This window comes from Astatotilapia calliptera, chromosome 8 (assembly GCF_900246225.1).
Source record: "Astatotilapia calliptera chromosome 8, fAstCal1.2, whole genome shotgun sequence".
Classification (NCBI taxonomy): domain Eukaryota; kingdom Metazoa; phylum Chordata; class Actinopteri; order Cichliformes; family Cichlidae; genus Astatotilapia; species Astatotilapia calliptera.
The window spans coordinates 15,882,956-15,898,775 of record NC_039309.1 but is presented as its reverse complement, the minus strand read 5'-3'; the positions used below and the strand labels follow the sequence as shown (position 1 = coordinate 15,898,775).

General features: G+C 43.0%; 1 protein-coding gene across 3 annotated transcripts in view; it reads left to right on the top strand.

Annotated features, from left to right (window-relative positions):
• Nucleotides 1-15,820, top strand: part of baiap2l1a (BAR/IMD domain containing adaptor protein 2 like 1a) — a 30,314-nt gene that overhangs the window by 2,849 nt on the left and 11,645 nt on the right. For all 3 annotated transcript variants that reach the window (XM_026179002.1, XM_026179001.1, XM_026179000.1), the window contains exons 4-6: nucleotides 8,286-8,347; nucleotides 14,677-14,748; nucleotides 15,475-15,609. In XM_026179002.1, the coding sequence (XP_026034787.1) occupies nucleotides 8,286-8,347; nucleotides 14,677-14,748; nucleotides 15,475-15,609 (269 nt within the window). The remainder of the gene's footprint in view (nucleotides 1-8,285; nucleotides 8,348-14,676; nucleotides 14,749-15,474; nucleotides 15,610-15,820) is intronic.

The following is a 15,820-nucleotide window of genomic DNA, read 5'->3' as shown; positions in this document are numbered from 1 at the left end:
TAACTTCATTTTCTCATAAATCTATATACAAGCCAAGTTCTTTTTACCAACCAGACAAGTCGCCCCCTGGTGGCTAGAATGTAGGTTTAAAGTACTGTAGCAATGGATTGACTTTGCAGACTTGAAGTTTAACACTTGTGCTTTGATTAATATCAGTGTGACAGATTTATTTTTGTTAGCTTGGGAAAGGGCAAGCTAACAAGTATAGGCTTCCTGTTTTCCTCTTGATTACTCTATTTGTACTAGCTGTGCAAAAAACCCCCACAAACCCTACACCTGTACAAGTTGACAACATTTGATAAGAAACCACTTTGTTCCCAAACATTTTACATATATTTTCCACATGGTTGAAGTTTCTCTTGAAATGATGCTAAACTCTCTCACATCCTGCCAGTATTACGTGAGCTGGACACGTATCAAAATGCTCTTTCCTGCAGTTTCAGCGTAATAGTGACACGTTCTGCTTGCATCACCCAATATGCAAGTTAAATATACAAGCATCTGAAAATAACAACGCTTCAACCCTGGAGGTGAGGTACTTAGCAGAAATTCATTATTATGTCCTGTCTATCTCTCACTCCAACTGAAGCACTTTCTCTTTTCAGCCTCCTCTGAGGCTGCCATCGAGCACGTACAGGTTGTTTTTCATCCATCCTCTGAGTCATCTCCAATTATTCTATTAGTGCTGAAATTTGGAGCCGACCCGCTTTGTTCGGGGGTGTGGGAGGGGGGGGGGGGTGTCATATTGCAATTCATTAAGTTGCTTTTTGTATTCTGCTGCATCACTCTGTAACGCCGGGCTTTGCAGTTCGGCTTTTTATGAATCAGAGTGATGTGACAGGAAATCAGAGCAGGGTAGTTAAAAGATGATGCTCTGTCAGTGTGTTGTTGGGGTTTTTTTTGTTGTTGTTTTTTGTAAAGGACTATTGTGATGACAGTGGTTGTCTCCTGTGTTGTGATTTCTTCGCTGTTATTTCTGAACAAGTTTTCTTATTTTAAATCAAATCTGCTTTCCTTTAAGCCTTTATTAAGCTTTGATAAGATTTTAGACTAAAAATCAAAGAATTTTTAGAAGAAAATAAAAATTTCAGTGAAGGACAAAAGCAGTCGTGGTAAAACACAGAGATGAAGAATGCGTTTTAATGCTGAAGTAGACTCTCAGACAAGATTCTCAGACTTTTCTTGCTCAGTTTCTTTTTCTGAATTTTGAGGATAAAACTCATAAAATAAAAAATCAGAAAAAAGCATAGACTGAAAAAGAATAGTGCAGCCCGTCTAGCTACAAAGTGGCAACGCACACAATGGAAATTTGTATTTTGACATTCTGACGAGGGCTGAAATGTTTTAATGTAATCGGAGACGTCTCATACTGCGCTGTTATGAAATGCTGCCCATGTTTGTTAAGGCGCTCTTGTCAGCGAACAATAGCAGTTTTCATTTCTTCATTTAACAATATGTTGGTGTTACGTAGCATTGTCTGAGCATACCAGAACCGCTGAAGTGAAACGGCTTTACGAGCACTAAATTCTACTTTCTTTCTTTTTTGTTCTCTTTCCTGTTGTGAAAAGTCACAGATGGGAGGACTCTGCGCTTTCTAGTCAAATCTAGCCTTATTGAAACAGACCCCTCCTGGTTAACAAATGCTCAAGAATAGAGTTTGTGCTACATGGTTTGTGTATTCTTCCTTTAGGTGCATTCGTCTGTATGTACTCCCATCACGTTATGTGACTTCAGTCATAAAAAAAATCAATTCGACTTTGAATAAGAATGAATGCAGAAATGGCAGGTGAAGTGTTGAACTCCAGGCTCCGTGGCCGTTCCTTCACCGCCTGGCGTAGACGACATGGTGGTGTGAATTCTCTCACCCACTGCAGCACGTAGAGTTGCAAACGTGCTGAACAAACAGACAGACAGGCAGATAGACAGAGGAGACCGTCTACCCACCGCTGATCCTCATCCTCATCCCCCTATCCCTCCATCTGCCTCTCCAAACGGTCTGAAAAAGACGATGCGAGTGTTTAATCTTTATTTACTCTAAGCAGCACGACTCTTCAGAATGAGGCACCTGATAGATTACTCTGTACTTCTCTGCTGCAGACACCTGTAAAGATCTTTTCTCTGTAGTCATAGATTGTGTTGTTTTTTTTTTCTCTTCCTCCCTCAGTGAATGGCACAAAGCTTGTGCGTCACAGAGGTTAGCAGGTATTTGCTGAAAGCTACCCGAGGCTTTTACTTGGGTGCTGCTCAATTTCTCAGATTCTTGCTGTGACAGATGTGAAAGTAATAAGAAAAGATTTTTTTTTTCTTTTTGAAGAAACACTAAGTGCTCAGATGAGTGAAAGCCTTTAACCTGTGTCACTCTTCTTGCACTCCTTTAATTTCATTTAGTGGATTCATAAAAGGCAGCACTGTGGGGAATTCACTTTATCAGTAAGTTCCTTGGATAATGAGCTTTTCAGCCATGCACTCTTTTTGTCCCACATCTCCTTCCATCTGTGATCATTCAGTGCACTGCTGCTACTAACTACTGCTGTCTGTCTCTGCATAGCTGGTTTGCAGACTTCTATAGCTGTCGCCTGCTTTTGCTAGTCCTAAATTACATTTCAGCAGGTCATTACAAAAAGATTTATTTTGATTGATGAATGTCATATCCAGTGGGTTTACATTTTGAAATTGCCTATGCATGAGCAAACGGCCGGACTCCACAGGGAGCTATTCCACTTTGAAAAGCAGCAGGTATCGAAAGGCTGAAAATGTTACAGGCGAATGAATAGCACGAACCGCACCCTTTCCACCTTTTCTCTGCACTGTTTGTCAAGCCTTAGTTCATTTAAAAAAATAAATAAATATTGACGTAAACTGTCTGCAATAGAAAAATGGTTATGTCAGCCAGAATGATTTTTCTTTCACTTTAGAGAGTGAGAATTCAGAGCTGGGAGTCTGAGTGTGTCCTGCTGATAGCTTTTGTAGCAGGTTTCTGCTTTTGAGAGGCACCATTTCTTCTGGAGGCTGGTTAATGTTATGGTGAATAAGACTTTCTGGCACTTCAAATATCTTTTTTTGTAGCTGTTTCAGAGGATGGCTTTAATCTTTAGACAAGCCTATGTAGTCAGTGTGCAATTAAGCGGTTTATTTTTACTAACAAGCAGAAATGATTCAGAAAAGTCAAAAATGTATCTTGTTTGGAAGAAATCCTGCCCCTCAAAAAAGAAAAAGAAAACACGTTGCAAACTTAGGCCTACAATATTCTGCAGTGTTGAACTTTAATGAGCAAAAATGTGTTTCTCCTTATCAAATGTATTTTTATGATGCACGTTTTAGCTGGAGTGATGGTTCAGCTTCTTTAAGTGTCTCAGAAAGGTATGCTGGTGAGTCAGCGTGCACTTTACCATGACCCTGGAACCTGATCAGCTTAAAAGGAGCAGTCATTTTTAAGTCATTAGTAATACCTGTGTCTTTCCTTTGGTGACATACCAACATTTTTTTTTTCTCCTGTGGAGAATCATCTGTGATGGCGTTTCTTTTTTGCCTGGCTTTTTCAAGTCAGCTGTGTTTTAAAAGCGCTGTTCTCAAAACAGTGGTGCTGTGATACATTATTTACGCCCATTTTGAAAAATCAAAATCATTGCCATCATGATTGTGAAGTAATAATGGAATAACAGAAAATTATAGAAGTTGAGGTAAAACAAAAGTTTTAATATTTCTTGAGAAAATGTGTTTGTTTCGTTCTGGGGGTTTAGCAAAACGATTGATGTCCTCTTTTAATTCAAATGCTATAACTTGGAGGAAATGGTTGGGTATAGCATGACTAAATTTGTTGTGACCACATGCAATGAACTTGCAATCTCATTGCAAATGGCTGATGAGTTGTGATAATTAGCATAGACTGACTGAGATTGGAGCGTCCTGTCTGTCTGTGTTTAAAAAATTAGACAGCACTTACTTGCAAACCTTTACCAGTCTGTGAGCGACTGCAGACAGTCCAAGTCAGACTGCAATTGTGTGGAGACAGGTTGCTTCATCCCAGGTAACCTGTGGAATCGCCTTGCCTTCAAAAGTGGTCCCCCAGAGGCTCTCTGGCAATTTAGCTGACACAGGTACTAGCTGTTTGTCCCCAAGTGTAGAAATGTCCAGTTCAATCAGTGGATTTTTTTTTTTTTTTCCAATTTCTTCTTCTTCCCTGGAGACAAGGAGGTTGCTGTCCTATTTTTATTCTAGTGTGACTGCGCCATTAATTTACAATACAGCAGCCGGAGATCGTTAACTTATTTAGTTTAAAGACTGTAAATGAGAACATTGCTAACACTGTCAAGAGGTTAAAAAAAATCTACCAGCCTACACCTCAAAATCACATTTGGACTACTTTTACATAACATTTTATTTGTGTTATCTTTCTTACTCTCATACAGAGATTGGCTAAGATGAGAAATTGAGGCTGAAAGTTCTTTACGTTTATTTGCAGACATGGCATATATCCTACTGTCTAACCATGGGCGTGATTGAACTAATGAATCATCCAAATTAAAGTCTTAAAACCTAATATCACAGTGTATGAGAAACTAAACAGCTGACATTGTGCTTGATATGAAACTTCAATTGTGTATACTGTACATATGATGATTGTTTTTATGTAACAACCTCAACTAACCTCATCTAACCTTTAGAAGTCCTTTGAAGCTGGTGTTTAATTTAATCTATTAGGAAAATTGAGACTCATTGTGCTCGGGGTATTATTGGCTCTGGTATTAATAAATGATATTCTGTACTCTATGTGACGGCAAGTCATTGCTCTTTGTCAAGTCAACTTACACTGATATTTATTGTCCACAGACCAAGTAGATATTTATTCACTGTAACTACTCAAACCATTAAACAACATTCAACCAAAAAATGTTACTGTGGGTGATTGTTATTGAATAGAAACTTACAATCAACACCCAAAATTGCCTTATGTAAATGATGATGATGATGATGATGATGACTGAAAGATTCAATCCATAATGCACTAAGCAGATAAGCACCTTCATACGTGTGAACTTTGAAGAATTTTAGGGGAATCAGACTACGAAATATTTTAAGTACACAGGAGGAAGCAGTCAAACTCAGAACTGTTCCTGCTACTTGAGATCTCAGTGTGTGTTAAAGGAAAGGAAGAGATCTGGTCAGAAAGTAAGTGTGTGTGTGTGTGTGTGTGTGTGTGTGTGTGTGTGTGTGTGTGTGTGTAATCATCTAGAAATCAGGCTTCCATTAAAGAAATCTCTCACAAGTCGGCTGGAGAATATTTGTTTGATTTTTATGCCGGAGGTTTTTTTTTTTTATTTTTTTTGGAGGTGGGGTTGACAAAACTGCCTCACTTTAAGTGCCATTTGTTTAGTCATTCTGAAGCTTTTGATCTCTTAAAAAAAACAAAACAAAGGATATTATAGTAATCAGTAAATGTTTGCCAAGCTATCATATCTGTATTTTCCTGAGAAGAAAAAATGTAAGCACATTTTCTATAATTTATTTTATTTGTAATGCAACTATTTGCTTTCTATTCATTACTTACTACTTTAAAAAATGTCTTCTTTGTTTCTGGCAAACCTTCAGCTGGCAGTGCCTAAAGAATCTACCTTGGTGGATTATGCCAACACCCAGCTGGCAGTGTGAAGGGAAATCACGTGAAACACTAGACGTACTTCATTTAATGTAGTCTACAGTTGCACTTTGTTCATGTAGTCATCTGGATGGATGAACTGCATATTGCGGTTCTCATTATCATCCTCGTTATCATTGATTACAGTGACATCATTATGTTGATATTAAGGGAGTAGCTCCTCCATGGCAACCCCCAAACACAATCCTTGTCCCACCTTCATTGCGATGTTTATAACTTGGATCCTGATTCATACAGGAGGCGGCCATGATTCACTGCAGACACTGCATGCTTGCTGGAACAAGCCCAGTGATGTGTCTCAGTGATCAAACCGCGTTGCGAGACGATGGCCGATGACTGGGGACACTTCCTGAGCTAGTTGATTGCTGTGTACACTTGTTGAATGGGTGAAACATTAGTTTGATCAAACTTTCAAACAAAGAGAGTCTATGCTAGAAAAGTCAGTGCCGCTGTTTGCCATGCCAACATCACCTCATGTTCCTTATCTAACTCCACATAGGCGGGATTTTTTTTATTTTTTTTTATTTTTTGCTTTTTTGTTGGCACAGGCCATATCCGTCTCATAAAAGTCACCTGTCGACAGTGTCTAAGGCCTTGTCTACTCTGCCATGTATCAGCAGTTATTCAATAGTGCCAGTTGTGTGGAAACATGGTGCTGTTTGAAGTTTAACATAATCTCAAAGAAATGTCTCTTTAGGGGTTCATTTCAGCCTTTGCTTTGTTTTACAGCGCAGTTGGGTTATAGTTTTTCTTGCTTTGTTTAAGCTTCAGATCCTCCAAACAACATGTGTTTGATTAAAATCCAAAGGTCATTTAATGGCGTCGTAAGACACCTTATCTGTAATATACAGGCTAGAGTAAATTCTACATGGACTCAGCGGGTGTTGAATGAGGGGTTCGGCATTAATAATAGTGAATCACAGGTGTGAATCATGTGTGCTTTTTCCACAAGGATCTTTTCTCAAACTTGTATTAACCTGCAAAAAAAAAAAAAAAAAATGAACGTGGAGTTGTTCATTTGAAAAATTTGAGGGGAAGTTACACTGATATTCAGACACAGATATTCAGATGAACTGAAAAGCCCCGTTTTCTGTTAAAATTATGTAGTCAAAGACTTTTTTTTTTTTTTTTCTTTACCTGCACTTAAAAAAAATGAAAAAATTACAGACGTCATACATTGTGCTGTTTTTCTTAACTCTGATTCAGCCGTCAGTTGTTCATGCACCCTCTGATGACTTTCTGTAGCATTTATCCTCACTGAGGCAGGCTTTCACACCTTGTTCACCCCAAAGGTGAAACTTGCAGGTGTACAATGGCCTCTTTGAACCCCGCCGCCTCCCCCTCCTGGCCTTTCTCAGCCTCCCCCTTCCACCCCATGTGGTCTGTTGTTGAGGCTGTGCAAACAGCTCAACATCCAGTGGCCACCCCCCACCAACCCCCGGGTCGAAACACAAAGGCAGCATTTACCAGTACGTTCTGGTGACCTTCAGAGGGCAATGTTGTTGTAGCTGGATGCTGCCTGCTGGACACAGACGTACACTTATGTATCGTTACGTTTGTTTGCTCTGAGCTGGGGAGGGGGTGTCATATAAAGAGGAATGTCAGGTGTTGGATCGAATGTATATGAGTAGGTGTTCAAAGGTGGAGTGTGCTGAACAGGGTGACTTATAGAGATTTTTTTGCTTTCACCTAAAAATGACAAAGTGAAACTGATGCTTGTGCTTTGTACACTTTCTTCACAAGGTGTTGAAATCCATGTAGGTCATTCACTTTTGCCCTTTTCCCTCATTGACTATCACATGTTCAGAAATGAGGTAGAGGGTGGGGGGTGAGGTGTGCTGTGCATGTTTTGCCGGTTTCACCAGAGCATTTTGCCCTGTAATAAACCTCGACTCTAGATTTCACCCAATTGTGATAGAGGTAGCAGTATAAACTGCTTAGCTATGATTGTCCCCTTCTGTTTACAGTATTGAGTCACTCCCATTGTTTCATGTCATATGCTGCTCTGTCTGTGCTTTAGCCTGTCTGTGAATGGAGACTGTTCTGTAATCGACTGCACAATACCAGAATGTTTCATAGGAGATTACTTATTGACAGCTGTTCAAATATTGAAACACGAGAGGTCATCTGTAAAATATGGACTGTAACAAATGTATGACAGGCTCGATGGATTTATACACAAAGTTTCTGAAAAAGTAATAACTGTTGATATTATGTTTTCGGATCTGTGCCTGCTGGTATCCAATGCTGTCTCCTACCCCTCATAAAGAAACAGGTTAAGATTCATGGTATTTAATATTTGAGGATTTGCTGCGCAAATTTTGATTAAATGATCGGCTATCTTCTTGTGTCCCTATAGTAAATGAAGTTAGAACCAGCAGTAAAAAATAAAAACAAGGTACTTTTTTGTGGGTGTAGAGCAAAATAATTCTGTCAAAGGGTGTTCTAACAATAAATCTCTGCCAGCAACTTTAAAGCTCAGTAAACCTTTTGTTAGTAAATCATTTTTAGAAATATGTACAAACCTTGTTTGGGACCAAGGATTGCATGTGGAACCCCACATGATACACAAATCAATGATTAGCTGTAATTACTGAAATACTAAATCTTCTCCTGAATTTTTCCTCAGGTGTGGTTCTGATGGAGATTGCAGAAGCCCAGAAGAAGGTCCATAATGACCTGGAAGATAACGTAAGTACCTTTTTAAAGAAGAAGTCATATTTTTATAATTACTGTCAAGTCTCTCACATAGCATTTTTAAAATATGAGTATCAAAGACGGAGTCACAAAGTAAGGAAGTATTGCAGGGCAAAAACACAATATGTGCTGGCCTTATCCTGAGCAAGCTATTAATTACATTAATTACTAGCTAGAAGTATTTATGGTCACAAATGCTTATCTCTAAATGTTAGTGAACAAATGCAGAACTTTTTTTTTTTTTTCCCCTCTGTACTCTCGCTATCACAAGCCTCTACAAACTTTTGAGTTTAAAATCGTTGTAAGCAAAAGTGTCAGAACTGCCGACAAAGTAGAAAAGCCACATGATTATTTTCCGGACCTGACGCCTTAGGGCAGGGGTGTCAAGCTCCAGGCCTCGAGGGCCGGTGTCCTGCAGGTTTTTGATATCACCCTGGATCAACACACCTGAATCAAATGATTAGTTCATTACCAGGCCTCTGGAGAACTTAAAGACATGTTGAGGAGGTAATTTAGCCTTTTAAATCAGCTGTGTTGGATCAAGGACACATCTAAAACCTGCAGGACACCGACCCTCGAGGCCTGAGAAGATGCAGCAGCAGATCTCAGAGAATGACTCAGCCTCTGTGTGGAAAGGTTTTAGGAATATCACCAACTACAAGCCTAAAACCCCCCCACTCCACTGATGACTTGCTCTTGGCCAACACCCTTAACGACTTTTACTGCCGTTTTGACGAGCCATCAGACAACTTTCACACCTTCAACGGCCCCAACAATAGAGACACTTTGGACACTAATTCCCCCACCTCTCCCCCCTCCATAGAGCCATCACCACCTTCAAACACGTCACCTACAACACCCCCCTCCTCACCCCACACAAAAGAGGATTTCACACCACCTCCTCCCACCACAACTCTTCATATTCATGAAGTAGGTGTGAGGAAGCAGTTTAAGTCTGAATGCTCGAAAAGCTCCCGGCCCAGACGGTGTGTCTCCTGCCACCCTCAGACACTGTGCAAACAAGCTGGCCCCAGTGTTTTCTGGCATTTTCAACTCCTCACTGCAGGTATGTCATGTGCCTGCCTGCTTCAAGTCCTCTACCATAATCCCTGTCCCCAAGAAACCTAGGATCACTGGACTAAATGACTACAGACCCATGGCTCTGACATCTGTGGTCATGAAGTCATTTGAGCGTCTGGTTCTCGCCTATCTCAAGACCCTCACGGCCCCCCTCCTGGACCCCCTGCAGTTTGCATATAGAGCCAACAGGTCTGTAGACGACGCCATCAACATGGCCCTACACTTCATAGAATAGAATAGAATAGAATAGAATTCAACTTTATTGTCATTGCACATGCACAGGTACAGGGCAACGAAATGCAGTTTGCATCCATCCAGAAGTGCTTTAGTGATATAGATATATTACAATATATATTAGCAATAATATAGATATGTGAGTATATTACAGAAATGGGTCTATTATGGTATGTTATAATGTACACGGTATGAAGTATGTTGTGAATATTCTATAACTATAAGTATGTACAGGCTGTAGTGAGTACAAGCTATGTACAGGATATGAACAGGATATAAATATGAAAAACTATACAGAATATGAAATAAATAACTTTACAGAATCTGAGATATACAGCTATACAGAAATGGGAACTATGCAAGTTGTAAACAGTTGTAGGATTAAAGATTATCGAATGTACAGAATGATTATTTACACAGAGCTATACATTGGTGCAGTTAAGATAAGTGAGGGTGTAGATAGTTTCTACAGAGGCTATATAAAGTGCTAGTGGTTGTGAGTGGTGGTTCAGTCCATGTTATTATTGTGTTTGAGGGTACAGTTGTCCATTGTGGGTGTGTGTATGTTCAGTCCATGAGTTTAACGTGGGTCAGATGTCAGGAGGCAGAGTTCAGGAGTCTGACAGCTGTGGGGAAGAAGCTGTTCCGGTACCTGGTGGTCTTAGTCCGGAGGCTCCTGTGGCGCCTCCCAGAGGGCAGGAGGGTGAAGAGTCCATGTGATGGGTGACTGGGGTCTTTGATGACTTTTCCCAGCCCTTTTCAGACACCGCTTCCTGTAGATGTCTTTTATGGCAGGAAGTGGTGCTCCGGCGATGCGCTGGGCAGTTTTCACGACCCTCTGCAACGCCTTCCGGTCCGAGGCAGAGCAGTTCCCGTACCAGACTGTTATACAGTTGGTCAGGATGCTCTCGATGGTGCAGCAATAGAAGTTCACCAGGATGTCTGAGGACAGGTGGTTCTTCCTCAGAGTCCTCAAGAAGAAGAGGCGCTGGTGAGCCTTCTTGACCAGCTTGGAGCAGTTGGTCGTCCAGGTGAGATCCTCGGAGATGTGGACTCCCAGGAACTTGAAGCTGCTCACACGCTCCACAGCCGTCCCCTTAATGTGGATGGGTGGATGTGGGTCAGCATTCCTCCTGTAGTCCACGATGAGCTCCTTGGTCTTCTCGGTGTTAAGCAGCAGGTTGTTTCTGTCGCACCACTCAGCCAGACGATCCACCTCCTCCCTGTAGGCGGCCTCATCGTTGTCACTGATGAGGCCAATCACCGTGGTGTCATCTGCAAACTTAATGATGGTGTTGGAACCATCAGCAGGTCTGCAGTCGTGGGTGAAGAGGGAGTAGAGGAAAGGGCTCATCACACAGCCTTGTGGTACACCGGTGTTCATTGTGATGGTAGATGAGCAGCGGTTATCCAGCCGGACATGTTGGGGGCGGTTGGTCAGGAAGTCCAGTAACCATTTGCAGATGAGGGAACTGATACCCAGGTCTGTCAGTTTCCTGATGAGTTGTGAGGGGTGGATTGTATTGAATGCTGAACTGAAGTCTATAAACAGCATTCTGGCGTAGGTGTTGTTGTTGTCCAGGTGTGAGAGGACAGAGTGCATTGCGATGGAGACTGCATCCTCTGTGCTCCTGTTCCGGCGGTATGCGAATTGGTGGGGGTCCAGGGTGGGGGGGAGACAGGATTTGAAGTGTGCTAGGACCAGTCGCTCTAAGCACTTAGTGATGATGGGGGTGAGTGCTACTGGGCGGTAATCATTGAGGCAAGATGGGTTGGAGTTTTTGGGTATCGGGACGATGGAGGTGGATTTGAAGCAGGCCGGTACCACAGCGTGGGCCAAGGACAGATTGAATATGTCTGTGAGCACTCCTGCAAGCTCCCCAGAACACGCTCTGAGAACACGCCCGGGGATGCCATCAGGGCCTGCAGCCTTGTGGACATTGATCCTGCTCAGCACCGCTCCTACATCGGTGGGGGAGAGAGTCATAGGTTGGTGGTCTGGCGTCATGTCTGCTTTGGTTGTGGTTGTGGGGTTCCCTCGCTCAAAACGAGCATAAAAGTTGTTGAGCTCGTTTAGGAAGGAGACATCAGAGGATGCGGGAGAGGGTTTGGTGGTCCTGTAGTCTGTGATGGTCTGGAGTCCTTGCCACATGCGTCGGGGGTTGGAGTTGGAGAAGTGTTCTTCTACCTTCTTTTTGTAATGGTGTTTGGCTTTTTTGATGCCCTTCTTTAGATTAGCCCTGGCTGTACTTTAGGCGTGTGCATCTCCTGACCTAAAGGCAGTGTTGCGGGCCTTCAGGAGGAGACGAACATCCCGGTTCATCCAAGGCTTCTGGTTGGGGTACATGGTGATCCGTTTCTGGGTGGTGACACTGTCTGTGGTTTTGGAGATGTAATCCAGTACAGATGAGGCGTACTGGTCCAGGTCTGTGTGGGTGAACATATTCCAGTCTGTGTTTTTAAATCTGTCCTGGAGCACTGCGTCTGTCCCCTCTGGCCACACTTTAATTGTCCTCACAGCAGGTTTCACACGTTGGATGAGTGGTGAATACCGAGGTGTGAGGAACAGGGAGAGATGGTCCGATTGTCCAATGTGGGGGAGGGGTGTGGCTTTGTAGGCTCCAGCCAGGTTGGAATACACATGGTCTAAAGTCTTGTCTCCTCTGGTGTGGCAGGAGACATGTTGGTGGAATCTGGGGAGGACTGTCTTTAAGTTGGTGTGGTTGAAGTCGCCAGCAACAATGAAAGCAGCCTCGGGGTGTTTATTCTGGTGTTTGTTAATGGCTGCAGAAAGTTCTTTCATGGCCAACCTAGCATTAGCGTCGGGGGGTATATACACGGCAGTGAGTATAATCGAAGTGAATTCTCTGGGGAGATAATAAGGTCTGCATTTGACCATTAAAAACTCCGCATTAGGTGAGCAGTGACTCTCAGTAGTAGTGGAGTTCATGCACCAAGCATTGTTAATATAAATGCACAAACCTCCACCTCTGGTCTTGCCGGAGTCATCTGCTAGCCTGTCGGCTCGGTGTGTGTGGCGTCCTGCTAACTCGATAGCATTGTCCGGGCAGCTGTTGTTCAGCCATGTTCGGTGAAAAACATGACATTTGAGTCCATAATCCGTCTGTTGTTAGTGATGGAGAGCCGTATCTCATCCATTTTGTTTGCCAGAGAACGGACATTGGCGAGAAAAATACTGGGTAAAGGCAGCCGGTGTGGTGTTAGCTTTAGCTTAGCCCGTAGCCCTCCGCGCCTACCTCGCCTTTGTTTACGATCTCGGCGCCGTCTGCGTGCACTTCCGCCCAGCCGGGGAGAGTGGGCAGCCTCCGGTGTTCTGGAGATCTCTGGGGTGAGTCGGAGATCGGCGATAAAACTGTTGGAGTTGTGAGTCCAGATGTCCAGAAGCTCTTGTCTGCTGTAGGTCAGCAACGCACAGCAATTCTGGACGAATAATCCGGTTAAAAGTAGATAAAAAAACCGCTAAATAGCAGATTCTGGAGAGACACTGAGCCTCGCGTTGTTCACGCGCCGCCATCTTCATCCTGCAGCATCTGGACTCCCCAGGAACCTACGCCAGGATCCTGTTTGTGGACTTCAGCTCTGCCTTCAACACCATCCTTCCAGACCATCTCCGAGACAAGCTTTCCCAGATGAATGTGCCTGACCCCATCTGCCGGTGGATCACTGACTTCCTGACGGACAGGAAGCAGCATGTGAGGCTGGGAAAGAATGTCTCGGACTCCCGGACCATCAGCACCGGCTCCCCTCAGGGCTGTGTTCTTTCTCCTCTGCTCTTCTCCCTGTACACCAACTGCTGCACCTCCACCCACCAGTCTGTCAAGCTAATCAAGTTTGCAGATGACACCACCGTTATTGGACTCATCTCGGACGGGGATGAGTCTGCCTACAGGAGGGAGGTTGAACGTCTGGTGTCCTGGTGCAGCCACAACAACCTGGTGGTGAATGCCCAGAAGACAGTGGAGATTAATGTGGACTTCAGGAAGCACACAGCCCCACTCCCTCCCATCATCCTGACTGACACCCCCATCACCTCTGTGGACTCATTCCGCTTCCTGGGTACCACCATCACCCAGGACCTGAAGTGGGAGCCCACCATCACCTCCGTCATCAAGAAAGCCCAGCAGAGGATGTACTTCCTGAGGCAGCTGAAAAAATTCAACCTGCCAACACGGATGATGATGCAATTCTACACTGCAATCATCGAGTCCATCCTCACCTCCTCCATCACCTTGTGGTACGCTGGAGCCACTATCAGGGACAAACAGAGACTGCAGCGTGTTGTGCGCTCTGCTGAGAAGGTGATTGGCTGCAGACTCCCATCTCTGCAGGACCTGTACACCTCCAGGACACTGGGGCGTGCAGCTCGGATCTCAGCTGACCCTTCTCACCCTGGACACAGTCTGTTTGACCTGCTCCCCTCAGGCAGGAGGCTCCGTTCCATTCCCACCAGAACCTCTCTCCATAAGAACAGTTTCTTCCCCTCTGCTGTTGGACACATGAACAATAACCGTATGACTGTTCCCACCACTAACACATGACCCTACGCTGTGTTCACTGCATCATTCCATGTTTGGCACTGATCACCACCTGCACTCATGTATATATCTATCTACTTAGCACTTTTAATTCTTATTCTTATTTTTATTTTCATGTCTATTTAAGCTTAATTTATGACAGTATGTTTGCACTGAAGCACCGCAGCAATTTCCCAATGTTGTAAACCTGCTCAACATTTGGCAATAAAACCCTTTCTGATTCTGATTCTGGAGTTTGACACTTGTGCCTTAGGGTAAAATGCTTCAGATACCTTGTGACAACATATAAACGGAAGACAAGTATTCCCAAATGAAATATGTCAACAACTGAAGCCATTATCAAATATTCCAGAAGATCAATCCATGCTTACTGTACACAACGAGTGATGTGACTGAACTGAACTGTAACTTTGATGTATGTATCAACAAATTCGTGATGTTTCCTATCTGCAGTTCAAGAGATTCCACAGAGATGTTATTATCGAGCTGGAGAAGAAGACAGAGATGGATGTCAAATACATGAACGTACGTGTCTCCATAGAGAAAACAGCATTTTTCTGTCTCTAAGAGATAGGCATGGCGACCCTGACATCAACAAGTATTTTTAGATATCACATTTTGAACCCTTAATTTTAGCATTTTGATCATAACCAGTAGTTTGGAACACAGGGTAGACTGCTATGTTATCAGAAATGTGTACCAGAGTTTAAGCTTGGATGGTCTAGTAGTACAAATAACCACAGTGCAAGGCATATTTGTATATAATAACTGCATTACAAATCTTCCAAAATCATCAACACAGGTCGAGAGTTCAGTGGTTCTAATGATCTGAGGAGAAGCCCAGCAGGAAGCTACTAGCGACAAGCACCTGTCAAGAGGTCTACATGTACTTAATGTGGCCACACTCTAATAGTACACAACATTAAGCTTTTATTACAATTAAAGCTTTAGTTGGAAGTTAAAAAGAGCGGCTGGTATAAAAAGAATTTTATACCAGCCTTTTCATACCACATGTTGAGTTCTGTTGGAAAGATCACTTTTGGAGCCAACTAAATTGATTATTTCAGCAAATGCAGTTTTAGGCATTTCTACTTCTTCTTTTTTCCAGAAGTTTCCTCTTGCATACATCTTGTTTATGTAACTATATTTCATGGAAGCTAAGCGTCCCTAAGGGAAGCATTGATGATGGTTTAGTTCTTCTTGTTTGTGTAGTGAAATGCCTGTTTTCCTCTTGTTAAATGACTCCTGCAGGCCACCTTCAAGCGCTATCAGTCAGAGCACAAGGTGAAACAGGAATCCCTAGACCGTTCTCAGACAGACCTGAAGAAGCTCAGGAGGAAAAGCCAGGGAAAGCACTCATCCAAATATGACCTCAGAGAGAACGAGGTGAGCTTGAAACAAAACCAGCTCCAATCTTTCCTGAACATTAAAAGGCGACTGTGTGCTAATACTTTGGATGTTTTTTAAAGTATGTGGAGTTTGAATGCTGACACTCGGCTGGCTGTGAAGACTGGATGACTAGTATAACATTTATTTGACAGGGTAAATGGTAAATGGCCTGTATTTGTATAGCGCTTTTCTAGTCCCTAAGGACCCC